The sequence below is a fragment of the Anomaloglossus baeobatrachus genome, chromosome 2, assembly GCF_048569485.1.
Source record: "Anomaloglossus baeobatrachus isolate aAnoBae1 chromosome 2, aAnoBae1.hap1, whole genome shotgun sequence".
NCBI classification, from domain to species: domain Eukaryota; kingdom Metazoa; phylum Chordata; class Amphibia; order Anura; family Aromobatidae; genus Anomaloglossus; species Anomaloglossus baeobatrachus.
In genome coordinates, this window is record NC_134354.1 from 709,311,013 (window position 1) to 709,325,803 (window position 14,791).

General features: G+C 41.9%; 1 protein-coding gene across 1 annotated transcript in view; it reads right to left on the reverse strand.

Annotated features, from left to right (window-relative positions):
• FREM2 (FRAS1 related extracellular matrix 2) overlaps positions 1-14,791 on the reverse strand; it is a 374,871-nt gene that overhangs the window by 132,318 nt on the left and 227,762 nt on the right. Inside the window, exon 6 of the mRNA XM_075337311.1 lies at positions 10,212-10,463. Coding sequence (XP_075193426.1) covers positions 10,212-10,463 — 252 coding nt within the window. The remainder of the gene's footprint in view (positions 1-10,211; positions 10,464-14,791) is intronic.

Genomic DNA, 14,791 nt, shown 5'->3' on the forward strand with positions numbered 1-14,791 from the left:
CAGGGTATTTGCCCCTCATCAGTGTGGAGTAGGAAACTGGCTAGTGAGAGCAATGCCTAGTAGAAGACTACATAGGTAAGGATGGTTGACCTTAGGGAGATCAACATCCAACACCGCGGAGACACCATCACATGTTTCTCAACGCAGTGATTCTAGAGCAATGCCACCTGGGAATGGAATAGGTGTGCTCTAAATGGGGACATTGAATCAGGAACAAAATAGATGTGGAACTGTTACTGTGCTGCTGAAGATATGACATAAATCCAGGAAAGGTGTATGAAGGTGGTTTTATTCAACGCATTTCGAAGTGTCACCCCACTCCTTCATCAGGAAATCCACACCTGATAATTTTCTATACTCACCTATCTCCACCGCTGCTGTCTTTGGCACTGCTGTCACTAGCTTCTGGGTCCCGCTTTTTATGCTCATGGATATTCACTGCACCACAGACCCAGAAGCAGCAGCAGCAGCTGAGACAGCAGCACCATGGACAGGTAAATATAGATGTTCATGCTGTCCGTGTAATATGCTGAAGTCATATGGATAGCACAGGGACAGCACACATGTGCCAAAATCACGGCACACGGATGGGCCATACGCACTTTCAACATTGACGTGCAAACCACAAACGTTTAAGAGACTGATGTTTCGTACTGCAGTCCTGATGATGTGGATACAGTAAAAAGCTCCCAATTCATTAGGTGGCACATGGTACTTTAAGTATTAGGTGCATCTTATCACTTGTATACAACTCTGTCCACCTCAAGAGAAATGTTACTCCAGTTAGAGAATAAAGTACATTTCTGAAGTCAGTTACACAACTAAAGCTGCATAATTTTCGAAGAATTTATTGGGTGGGCATTGTCACATCTTGCCACACTTTGGCAGATCTAGTCAGGATTAGTGTAAAAATGACAAAAGTTGCCAATTTTGTTTCTGTACAAGTTCGAATTGCTCAAAAGTAGTACAACTTTTCAAAGGATCTTATGTCAGAAATCTCACAAAATACTTTCATGAATTGGCACTTAAAGCCCCGTCACACACATAGAGATAAATCTTTGGCAGATCTGTGGTTGCAGTGAATCATGGACATATTGTTCCATTTGTACATGGCCACAAATCTGGCACTGATTGTCCACAATTTCACTGCAACTATAGATCTGCCGCAGATTTATCTCTCAGTGTGACAGGGCCTTTAGTGTCCCCTGTTCATGGAACTTATAAGTAGCTTCAGTTGCTTTGAGTATTAGAAGCACTGATACACAGGGATATTTTTCTTATTTACCACTCAGCTGTACAATTCTACTAAACCATTATGTCATGTGGTGTTCGGCTTTGCACTTGCTGGGTGTGATGGCAGCATCAGACTCTATTCCCACCACAGAGTCTGACAAACAACCTAAGGTGTTTTAGTTGCGTAGCCTAACTTGGGCATCGGCTGTTTTAGCTTCATTACTCTCCAGTCGAGCAGGAGTTAATTCCTGGTGGCTTTGTGAACTGCGTTTAGGAGCTCAGCTTGCTTTGACTACTCACAGCCACCTTCACTCTTTATAAAGTACTGGATCCGGTTGCCCCTGACCAAATAAAGCTCAGTGTTATCGGTCCCTATTGTAGTGATCCAGATCCTGGTGATCTGTCGTGTTCTTTCTTGTGTGGTGTGAAAATATTCCTGTTGACAGTTATTTCCTTCTTGTGTTTTATTACTTCATGGTCATGTATTCTCTCTCCCTTGTATCTGATTGCAGTGTGCATGTGTTTTGGTTCTTCCCCTGTCTGTGGTGTTTGTGGGGTTTGCTTCTCTTGTCCTGGCCCTCTTCTGGGGTGGGGGAGAGGGGGTGTTAGAGCAGGGTTTGGAGAGGAGTTAGGGTCACGCTGGTGGGCCAGACCTGGATACCATAAAGCCTACCTCTGGGATAAGGGACATCACAGGGTCCCTAGTCTGAGGGCCAGTCTAGAGGTCCCTGCTCCAGGTACCCCTACACTCCTGTGAAACATTGGTGTTCAACTAGTGTTTCTCTTACTGTTTTCATTTGCAGTCCAGTCTTGTTGGGAGTTCTAGCTTCACAACTATGGCCCCTCAAGACAAAAACCATCAAGCTAAACATTGAAAATTGCACTAACCCCATCTTATAAATTATGGTGTCTAACCCTGAAAAATCACTCCAAAATGACATTCTTCTGTTTAACTTGCTGCCCTCTACTGGTTGTCAAGTCTATAGCAGCTAAGGCAGATCAGGCATTTGTCTCTATGTTTCTGTGTTTCTGCTCTCCTGTGTGTCAAACTGCTTATAGGCATATCAGAGAGGTAGATTTCAGTGTGGATGTGGGTTTAGGCAACATTTGGACAATGCCATCAACAATGCATGCTGGGAAGTGAAGGCAGTTCCAGCAACAACAATGCTGCCAGAATACTCATGAAGAGGACTCACTAACTAGCCGAAGTGGATAGCAAGTTACAGAGCATGAGAACCAGGACAGATACTAGACATGTTAGGCTTACATGCGCACGAAATTCAGTTTTAACTATTTTTTTCTGGAAAATGAGGGCAGCAAGATCATGGTTTTTTTTATAGGTTTTGATTTAAAGTCCAACACTTTGGTAATTGTTGTGGGTCCAGGAAGGTAAACTCCCACTAATAGGTAAATGATGGCACATCCAGGTTGTGAGTCCTCACGGGCAGGGTCCTCTATCCTCCTGTACTGTACATGATTATTGTATTTGTCTCTATTAGATTTTATATATATATATATATATATATATATATATACACACCATGTTCACATGTAAAGAGCCAGGGAATAAATGGTGCTATATTAATAAATAATAATAGCAACAATATACTGCCATCACTTATAATGTGAAAACAATCTATATTTTTTTTAGACCGTATGCCACTTATGTCAATGTGTGGTGCCAATTATTGCAGCTCAGCCTCCTTCTACTTCAGTCATTTATGAATATACTCGGGTAGATTAATTTATTGCCTAGCGGCATTGGATCAACGCATGATTTTTTTTATGTGCGGTTCATTTCTTTTTCTACAGCTATGGAATATTGCATGGTCTGTTCCCCTCTGTTTTTCTTCACTTGAACCAGCACTCCTCTCATTTGCACAGGCGTTTTTAGTATACCTTTCACAGGGTGTTGGTGCTGTGTGGCGGCTACTGTTGTGGTTGTTTTGTGTCGGTGGGGCCATATGTCCTTGAGCCATGAAGGCTCAGCCTTGCTTCATGGGTGTGTTCAGGCACCAGGTCACCTGCCCTCCTGTTGCACTGTTGCTGCGGCAGTGGTTGGCACGCAGAACCGCACCGTTAAGTTTTCAGAGGTTCACCGTGACGTGGCAGTGGGCTTCATATAGTCTGATCAGAATGTTAAACTAAGAACCTCATGTTCAGGTATATAAATTTTTGAGTAGCGCCATTAGATCAACTTATGATTTTTGGATGTGTGGTTCATGCCTTTTTCTACAGCTATAGTATACACTGTGTGCAGAATTGTTAGGCAAATGAGTATTTTGATCACATGATACTTTTTATACATGTTGTCCTACTCCAAGCTGTATAGGCTTGAGAACCAACTACCTATTAAGTAAATCAGGTGATGTGCATCTCTGTAATGAGGAGGGGTGTAGTGTAATGGCATCAACATCCTATATAAGGTGTGCCTAATTATTAGGCAACTTCCTTTCCTTTGGCAAAATGGGTCAGAAGAGAGAGTTGACGGACCCTGAAAAGTCCAAAATTGTGAGATGTCTTGCAGAGGGATGAAGCAGTCTTGAAATTGCCAAAGTTTTGAAGCGTGATCACTGAACAATCAAGTGTTTCATGACAAATAACCAACAGGGTCACAAGAAGCGTGTTGGGCAAAAAAAGCACAAAATAACTGCCTATGAATTGAGGAAAATCAAGCGTGAAACTGCCAAGATGCCATTTGCCACCAGTTTGGCCATATTTCAGAGCTGCAACATTACTGGAGTATCAAAAAGCACAAGTTGTGCCATACTCAGGGACATGGCCAAGGTAAGGAAGGCTGAAAAACGACCTCCTTTGAACAAGAAACATAAGATAAAACGTCAAGACTGGGCCAAGAAATATCTGAAGACTGATTTTTCAAAGGTTTTATGGACTGATGAAATGAGAGTGACTCTTGATGGGCCAGATGGATGGGCCAGAGGCTGGATCAGTAAAGGGCAGAGAGCTCCACTCCGACTCAGACGCCAGCAGGGTGGAGATGGTGTACTGGTATGGGCTGGTATCATCAAAGATGAACTTGTGGGACCTTTTCGGGTTGAGGATGGAGTGAAGCTCAACTCCCAGACCTACTGCCAGTTTCTGGAAGACAACTTCTTCAAGCAGTGGTACAGGAAGAAGTCGGTATCGTTCAAGAAAAACATGATTTTCATGCAGGACAATGCTCCATCACATGCATCCAACTACTCCACAGCGTGGCTGGCTAGTAAAGGTCTAAAAGATGAAAAAATAATGACATGGTCCCCTTGTTCACCTGATCTGAACCCCATAGAGAACCTGTGGTCCCTCATAAAATGTAAGATCTACAGGGAGGGAAAACAGTACACCTCTCGGAACCGTGTCTGGGAGGCTGTGGTGGCTGCTGCACGCAATGTTGATCGTAAACAGATCAAGCAACTGACAGAATCTATGGATGGTAGGCTGTTGAGTGTCATCATAAAGAAAGGTGGCTTTATTGCTCACTAATTTTTTGGGGTTTTGTTTTTGCATGTCAGAAATGTTTATTTCTAAATTGTGTGCAGTTATATTGGTTTACCTGGTGAAAATAAACAAGTGAGGTGGGAACATATTTGTTTTTTCTTAAGTTGCCTAATAATTCTGCCCAGTAATAGTTACCTACATAAACAGATATCCTCCTAAGATAGCCAAATCTAAAAAACACCACTCCAACTTACAAAATTATTAAGCTTTGATATTTATGAGTCTTTTGGGTTGGTTGAAAATATAGTTGTTGATCAATAATAAAAAAAATCCTCTAAAATACAACTTGCCTAATAATTCTGCACACGGTGTATATGAATATACGCCTAGTTATTCAGGTCTATGGGGGCATATTGAAAGAATATTAATATATTGTAATAATATTTTAAAATAATCATTTTGAAATGTGATATTCTATTTTAGTAAGGCTGCTTTCACACTACGTTTTTTTAACATGCGTCATGAACGTTTTTTTGCTGCAAAAGCGGATCCTGCTTTTACCGCAAAAAAACCGCATGCAAACGCATGTGTTATTTTGCAGGATCCTGTCACTTTAAGTTTATGGGCGGGCATAGGAGTCATGTGATCGGGAGTGAGGGGAACTGAACGTGAAAGACTGGGAGACGGCTTCTGACAGCTGCGGAGGCTTGTAACCAAGGTAAACATCGGGTAACTTGCTTGGATACCAAATATTTACATTGGCTACGAGCGTCTGCAGCTGCTAGGAGCCGGGCTGCCTGCTCCTTGCACACGTAACCAAGATAAACATCGGGTAACTAAGACCACGGTTACCCGATGTTTACCTTGGTTACGAGCGTCCTCCGCTCTCAGGCGGGGGAGAGTGGAGACAGGGGGAGGGGGAGGGAGGGAGGTGGAGAGAGAGGGAGGGGGAGGGAGGGAGGTGGAGAGAGGGACTGATCACCCGAGGCTGGTTTCTGTGCGTGCTCAGTAGAGCAAGCAGGATCCTGACTATCAGCATGCCAGCGTTCACATGTGTTTGCATGCTGTTTAGTCAGGATCCAGCAATTTGCAGTATTTGGACGCAGCTCAAAAACGCTACAAGTAGCGTTTTTGAAAAAAGTTAAAAAACTGCAAGTCGCTGGATCCTCACTATAACGCATGCAAACGCAGGTGAACGCATGTTGACGCGAGTCCATTGCAAATGCATTGAAATAAAAACGCATTTGCACTGGATCAGTTTTTGCGTTAAAAAAACGTTCATGACGGATGTTAAAAAAACGTAGTGTGAAAGCAGCAAAGTAAAGAGGGGTGACATTGGTTCTCCAGTCTGTGGCATGTTAGGAGTCAAAGTCACAAGATGGAAAGGTATTTGGGAAACCTGTTTACAGGTATTTTCTTTCTTTCTGCTTCTTATCTCTTCTGCCCTTCCCTTCCATTTGAATGTTTAACCAGCTCTCAGTCCTCCAGTGATGGATCGCTCTGTGTTCTCCAGGTCGTCGCTCATCACCTCGCTTTGATGGATACTGCTTACAGCACACATAGGCACAGCTCACCAATGTTTGTCTGTAATAATGACCATTCACCGAGAACAGGGCAGTCCACATTATTACAGGCACTACAAACTAAGGGCGCTGACTTCAGCCTCCACGCCACAGTTCTGCTCTAATGAGCTGTACAATTTATTTTGTCATTGAGTAATGAGCCTGCACTGACAAAGCCTTCAAGTGCCAACTCCTCCATACAATTCACTCTTCTGTTGGTCCCAGCAATGTGCTGACTAACATGACGGCTTTGGTGGGAGTTTGGTTGAAGAAAAGTAATGAAAAAATAACTTTGGTGTTCCTGAAAGTGGGCGAGACCTCAAGTCATCAGAGTCCGCAGAAATCACAACATGGTCAGATGATTAATGGGCTAAATTAAACACCTGCTTGGAGGATACAGATGGATACAGTCATACGAAAAAGTTTGGGCACCCCTATTAATGTTAACCTTTTTTCTTTATAACAATTTGGGTTTTTGCAGCAGCTATTTCAGTTTCATATATCAAATAACTGATGGACTGAGTAATATTTCTGGATTGAAATGAGGTTTATTGCACTAACAGAAAATGTGCAATCCGCATTTAAACAAAATTTGACCGGTGCAAAAGTATGGGCACCTCAACATAAAAGTGACATTAATATTTTGTAGATCCTCCTTTTGTAAAAATAACAGCCTCTAGTCACTTCCTGTAGCTCTTAATGAGTTCCTGGGTCCTGGATGAAGGTATATTTGACCATTCCTGTTTATAAAACAATTCCAGTTCAGTTAAGTTTGATGGTCGCCGAGCATGGACAGCACGCTTCAAATCATCCCACTGATGTCCAATGATATTCAGGTCTGGGGACTGGAATGGCTATTCCAGAACATTGTAATTGTTCCTCGCATGAATGCCTGAGTAGATTTGGAGCGGTGTTTTGGATCATTGTCTTGCTAAACTATCCATCCCCTGCGTAACTTCAACTTCGTCACTGATTCTTGCACATTATTGTCAAGAATCTGCTGATACTGAGTTGAATCCATGCGACACTCAACTTTAACAAGATTCCCGGTGCCGGCATTGGCCACACAGCCCCAAAGCATGATGGAACCTCCACCAAATTTTACTGGAGGTAGCAAGTGCTTTTCTTGGAATGCCGTGTTTTTTTGCCTTCATGCATAACGCTTTTTGTATGACCAATTAACTCAATCTTTGTTTCATCAGTCCACAGGACCTTCTTCCAAAATTTAACTGGCTTGTCCAAATGTGCTTTTGCATACCTCAGGCGACTCTGTTTGTGGCGTGCTTGCAGAAACGGCTTCTTTCGCATCACTCTCCCATACAGCTTCTCCTTGTGCAACGTGCGCTGTATGGTTGACCGATGCACATAGACACCATCTGCAGCAAGATGATGCTGCAGGTCTTTGGAGGTGGTCTGTGGATTGTCCTTGACTGTTCTCACCATTCTTCTTCTCTGCCTTTCTCATATTTTTCTTGGCCTGCCACTTCTGGGCTTAACAAGAACTGTACCTGTGTTCTTCCATTTCCTTACTATGTTCCTCACAGTGGAAACTGACAGTTTAAATCTCTGAGACAACTTTTTGTATCCTTCCCCTGAACAACTATGTTGAATAATCTTTGTTTTCAGATCATTTGAGAGTTGTTTTGAGGAGCCTATGATGCCACTCTTCATAGGAGATTCAAATAGGAGAACAACTTGCAAGTGGCCACCTTAAATACCTTTTCTCATGATTGGATACACCTGCCTATGAAGTTCAAAGCTCAATACGGTTACAAAACCAATTTAGTGCTTTAGTAAGTCAGTAAAAAGTAGTTAGGAGTGTTCAAATCAAGAAATTGATAAGGGTGCCCATACTTTTGTACCGGTCAAATTTTGTTTAAATGCAGATTGCACATTTTCTGTTAGTACAATAAACCTCATTTCAATCCAGAAATATTACTCAGTCCATCAGTTATTAGATATATGAAACTGAAATAGCTGTTGCAAAAACCCAAATTGTTATAAAGAAAAAAGGTTAACATTAATAGCGGTGCCCAAACTTTTTCATATGACTGTATGTGTAGCTTATATAGTTAATATTAGGGTATGTTTCCAGTTGCGCATAGCTTCCAATGCAAGAGTATCAAAAGCGATATGCTAATGACCCTCTGCTACGGATATATGATTAAAGGGAACCTGTCACCACTTTATTTGGCTATAAGCTGCGGCCACCACCACCGGGCTCTTATATACATTCTAACATGCTGTATATAAGAGCCCAGGCCGGGGGTATAACATAAAAAACACTTGATAATACTTACCTAACAGTCACGCAGTGGGCCTTATGGGCGTCTCCGTTGCCAGCGTCGCCTCTTTTGGCCATCTCTGCGCTCCTTCTTCTCTAGCTGCAGGGCATGATGGGTCCACCGTCATACACACTCGCCAGCATTCAGGTCCTGAGCAGGGCAGATCAAAGTATTGTAGTGCGCCTGCGCAGGACCGGCGAGTGTGTATCACATAGCCGCGTCATGCACCCAGGCTTCAGAAAGAGGACGAAGATGGCTGAAAGAGGAGGCGCCGGCACCGGACAACGGAGACACCCATAAGGCCCACCGCATGACCGTTAGATAAGTATTCTAAAGTGTTTTTTATGTTATACCCCCGGTTAGAATGCTGTATATAAAAGCCCGGTCGTGGTGGCCGCAGCTTATAGGCCAAAAAAGTGGTGACAGGTTCCCTTTAATCAACAGGACGTGAGAAGCAGCCGTAGCTCTCATTTCCTGTTGATTAATCATTTATCCGAAGACAGGGAAAGAGATGCCAGCGGTGATTGGGTGCGGAGCCCATGTGATGTAAAAACCTCACATGCGCCTCTGGAGAACAAGTGCTGGAAATACATCGGCAGCGTAGGTGAGTCTAAGATTTTTTATTTTAATGGGCTAAACATGAGGCATTGGCAGGGGCTGTCCAAGCAGTGACTAACCCCTTTAATAATTTAGCTGCCACCGAGTTTTTATATTTTGTGCTGAAATCTCAAAAACATTGCAGACAAATGCATAAAGGGATGTATCTGAGAGACAAACAAATTAGGAGATATAACTCAGGCTCACCTGGTTCAGGCTGTATACCCACAACCACATATAGCGCTTGTAAACGGCTGCTGCAGCCCCACAGAGCGAGAATCAGTATACCAGGAGGAAAAGGGTTAACAGTGTGCGCTACCAATGGAGACGATGAAGCAGAGGTAGAATTGTAGTAGTTAATGTCCGGAAGAAGTTTACCACTCCGAAACGCGTAGACTCAATAAAACTACTTGGATATACCCCTTCTTCACCGTCTTAAATGTTAGCACGGACTGTAAACCCCTTTCCTCCTGGTGGGCTGAAAATTCATATACACATAGATTGGTTTTGAAAACTGATGTAAAGTGAAGTCATTGATGGTAGCAGATTCCACCTTGAAAACCGCAGCAAGTAGCCGTATGTAGATTATCGCCACCGAATGTGGCAAAAGCGTGTGCAGTCCCACACCAATTTCAACGAAAAATCCATAGCAGACACCATAGAATAAAGTTGAATTCAGAAGTGTGTGTGTTTATATATATATATATATATATATATATATATAAAATATATTTTATATATGTATATACATATATATATATATATATATATATATTTTATATATGTATATATATATATATATATATATATATATATATATATATATATATATATATATATATATATATATCACTGTATGAGTACATTACAGATGGACAAAATTGAGGCCTCTTTTATAGACAATTTGTTAATAAACCTGCCAGAAATAATTGCACCAGAATTTTGGAACAATTAACATCAGAATTTTGATAGAACAGTGTATAGTCCATCTACCCCATTATGCTTCATTGTAGACTTCTATCAATCAATCTTTCAACAGTTCTCATGTTCTCATGTTCTTCATATTAATCTCTCAATACAGTATAAATGTCCTTACCGTCATCCTTGTCTGGTAAAATGACAATCTGCGTAGAGGGGAACTCAGCGCCAAGCCTTCCTCCCATAGGCATGCTCAACGTGACATTAAAAGTCTCAGCTTCCTCATACAAGGAGTCGTCTATTATAACCACGCGGCACATCTTCTCCTTCTCGCCTTTATCAAACCTCAAAACACTGTTATGTTCCTCGGGCCTGGATATGTAATCAGAGTAGGATAAAACTGATGTTGGGACGGTTCCAGTAGCCGTACCTGTGAAACAGATAATTGGAATGCATTTTACATTTTTACATGTGTACTGTGTCATGTTGTGAAGTGTCTGGGAGGCAAACACTCAGGAAAAATATATAAAAACACATTTATCTGATATCTAATTTACATAGCTGAAGGACATCAAACTTTCTGGCCCATCAATAAGATTACACTAAAAGGTAAAGCCTTCATAGAAGTGCAACACCATTACTCCATGGGTTTGAGGGTCTCGAAAGTTGCCTAGTTTACCATAAATCCTCACTAATTGACATGTTCATATAATGGATTCCAGCCAATGTTCAGGATGAATTATCAAAGGAGAACGGACCCTGCGATACTGCTGTGGGTTAGTGCTGCTGTGACTGCAAAAGAATGAGAGGCTTGGGGGGACAGACACAAGTAGATTATGACGTCCTAGCTGGGTCAACGAAAAGCCGGGTGCTAGATAGGGGGATGATATAGAGTGACACCAAAGCATTATAGTCTCCAGTAAAAGGGGCTAGCAGAAGACCATAAATTGAGCAGATCTAGCACCATTTTTGGGACTGTGTGGTTTACTGTGTGCCATATTGGACATGGGGAATTGGTTATAGCAAGTGATAGTCCAAGACCTTGGTCACCAGGGGTAGCAATTGGTTCATCTGCAATGAAGAGGAGCATGATTTGAAGGTTGCTAGACTAGGGTGGTGGACCAAGACCCGTAAGGAGCTGAAGGAAGAGGTATCTGCACCAATGACCTCGGAACAGAAGGCAATTTTGCCTTTTTGCTCAGGGGGCCTTGCGAGTTACGGTGAGTGGACAGTGAGCTTGCACTTCACGAGCAGTGGTCTAGTGATAATAGAGTAGTGCTGTGTATGGGATAGGCCTGATAGACCTCTGTGACATGTATTTTGATGAATGACCACAGCCCTTATAGTTACACTTGATGATATTCATGTCTGTTTGAAGTAGTTATGGGAACTGGAAACAGAGAAACAGAATACTTGAAAAAAATTTTTGATGCTCCCGGACACTGGTATGCTCAATTGGGGTTGAATGAACAAATATGAAAGCAAGCCTAACATACTGAATCTAGATAGCGGAAGTACCATGTAGCTTGCTCTGAAAATCTCCTGAGTAGAGATGGGTGGACTTGTGGAAGTTCAGTTTGGTGGGTTCAGCCTGACTTTAATAAAGTTCCATTTGGCTCTGAACTTGACCTGAACCACAATGGATGTCACTAATTGGCCAGTTCGGGTCTTCGTTCACATGCAGTCTGCCATAAACAGGTCACTACCAAAAACGGATGGGCGGAGTTGTTCTTTTTTTGTTTGGTGCACACTACATCCGATGATGCTGTTGTTACTCCCAGTAAGAGCCGATCAAACACTGGAAGCGGCTCACACTGGGCTAAGCACTGAGTGTACCCGAGAACAGCGATGCTCGCACAAGTGCTTTGCATATGTAAAGAGCCCGAACTCTCAACCCCAACTCTGTTTTTTGTTGTTTTTTTTTTAAAAGTCTGTGTTTGGTACGAACACTGAACACCAAACCTCAGGTTCGCTCATCTCTACTCCTGACGACTGTGGAAATGATCAACTCTGTGGAAAACCAGTGATAGTGGTGAGCTTAAACCATGGGGATTATATTGGAATATGAAGCTGTTATCATCAGTGTTGCCTTAAATAATGAAACTTGCAGAAAACCTAGGGGACATTGTACTTTGATTATGTAGTCTGGTTAGGAGAATCCTTTTAGTCCAGTAGGGACTAACATAATAATACAGTTTCCTAAAAGCTGACTTGGAGACTCAGCCCTGTAGTGTGTTGGATTGTGGGGTCTACACAGTAGAAAGGATAGTCATGTGAAAGACAGGGTAAAGGGAAGCAGCGGGGTTTTAGGAGTTTGTTTGCATGTGCTGAGGACCTGGAGAATTGTCTTCTTGTCTAGTGGTGAGAACGTCTGTGTTATACTATGCTGCGCTTTTTTTTATTACATTGTAGTAAACTCCTGCAATCCGATGTTTAAGAAAAGTCATATAATCTGATGGAAACATCATGTTTTTGAATTGCTGAACAATAAACAGAACAACTATTCCTTGCAGTTTGAAGAAGAGAGCTTAGTTCTTTCTTACCACTCTATGGGGTAAATGTGAGACATCCGTTTTGGAGATAGAACTACTGAAAACAAAACCCTTGAAGGTAGAGAGGAATAGATAATGATGACGAACGGAGCAATCCTCAAGACTCAGGATAACTTATACAGAAATGAAATAGTGACCATACTTTTATTTTATTTTCCTCATAAATCTATAGTGCAAGTGAAGAAAATAAACTTTCAAATACACCTTTTTCAACAGAAGCTGTCATGTTCTCAAATGCTATTAACCTGTAGATATGTGTTTAATTCGACGATTAATAGTGTTCAGACACTGTGTGGCTACTGCACTGAAACTGTGGCTACTGGGAGAAAATGAACATCATTCCTCCTGGCAACCTCTGGGTTTAAGTCACAGTCAGCGCAGCTTCAGTCACCGCTCTGTATACAGTGAGCAGTGGATGTCATCGCACCCCGGAGCTGATTGATGGCCAGCTCTGCAGTGCATCAGTGCTGGGCCCGCTGTCAGTCAGGGATGGTATGCGGTTGCAGCTGCCACTCACTATGTTCAGAGTGGTGAATGAAGCGGCATCAGAGCCTCAAGGCTTCTGGGAGGAATAAAGTTAATTTCCTCCCAGTAGCCGGGCTTTCAGTGTAGCGGACTGCACAGCTTTAGAACATTATTAACCTGCAGACCTAATATCTGCAGATTAATAGTGTTTTTTTACATGACAGGTTCCCTGTCAAGAAAAATGCTCCCAAATTATTTTACCATTTATCATTATCAGCCACTTCTCATTTCCTTGCAATGATCATTCACTTTGGCAAATTGCTTAAATCTGCCTACAAACCCATTTTCAGTGAGAAATCAAACTATACCCTCTTTTTATACTGTAAGTCTATGGTGAGGGGAGAAGCTGGAGGCAAAACAAGGCAGACCCCTGAGCCTCTGAGGTACCGTATTAAGAAAAAGCAAACCAAGTGCACAGACACGCCCCAATGCACCTCCAGCCTGATTTGCATAAGGCTTTTACAGTTTATTTCTCAAGCTTGGCACATCAGATGTCTCCCAACATAGTATTATTTTTTGGGGGGAACAAACGCCTATTCAGCCATACTACTAATTCCATATGTAAAGACATGCTAACAGCTTCCCTTTAATAACAACCAGGCACAGAATCATTCTTTTCCCCCATTAATATAGGCCAGTGCCTTATTAAATAGCCATTACTCAATAATCTCCAGCCACAGACTTCCATAGGCTAAGAACACACATCCGTCTTTTCTGCCGTTTGTCGGATCCGGCGCGCTCCCCTAAAGTCTATACAGTACAGTGGCTGCGCTGCAACTTCCTGGTCACATGTTCCGGTCACATGACAGCACGTGACTGGTAGTGTCGCGCAGCCACTGTACTGTATAGACTGTACGAGAGCGCGACGGATCCGACAAACGGCAGAAAAGATGGATGTGTGTTCTTATCCTTAGTGAACATATTTTAATAGCAAATATGCATGCTACCACTCCTCCATGCTCCATATCAAGCTAAACAACAAAAAGCCACATAGACCAGCCTGGCTCGTGCTTTATAGATTTTTATAGTTTGATAAATATGTTTAGTGTCATAAATAATAAAGATGTGTTCGTCTTCCATATAATGTAACTTGGCCTTTACTTTGATTCTTGTACTTTGGTTGGGGATATACAAACAAAAAATACAACTGAGACTCATCATTAAAATAGTAATATGTAATAGATACCTATAAGAATAGGGGATGCTCCATATTTTATGTCAAGCGTAGGAACATATTTAGCCAAGTTTGATGTTGCGAGCAGCCCTTCCAATTTTTAGGTACAGCTTCTAATGCTGACTGCTCATCCCTAAAGCTGTCAGATTTCTAAGCATGCCGGCGTAGTAAGTAAAAAAATAATCACTGATGGAAATGTGACACACACAGTGATGTATATGATACACCACGGGGATCCCATTCCTAACCATCTACAGCTCACCCATTCATACTATGGGTATAAATATAAACTGTCCACTACTGGTTATAACATATTACATGTACACTACATTAACGGTAAATGAACAAAAATGTATGACGTGGAACACACTAGAAAACATTCATTATAACCCTTTTCTAGGAATTATAAAATAGCAATCATTAATTTATAGCTAGATATTTGTGACTGAGTTATATACAGTTGAAACCAAAAGTTTACATACATGAAATCAGAATAAACCTTTCCCA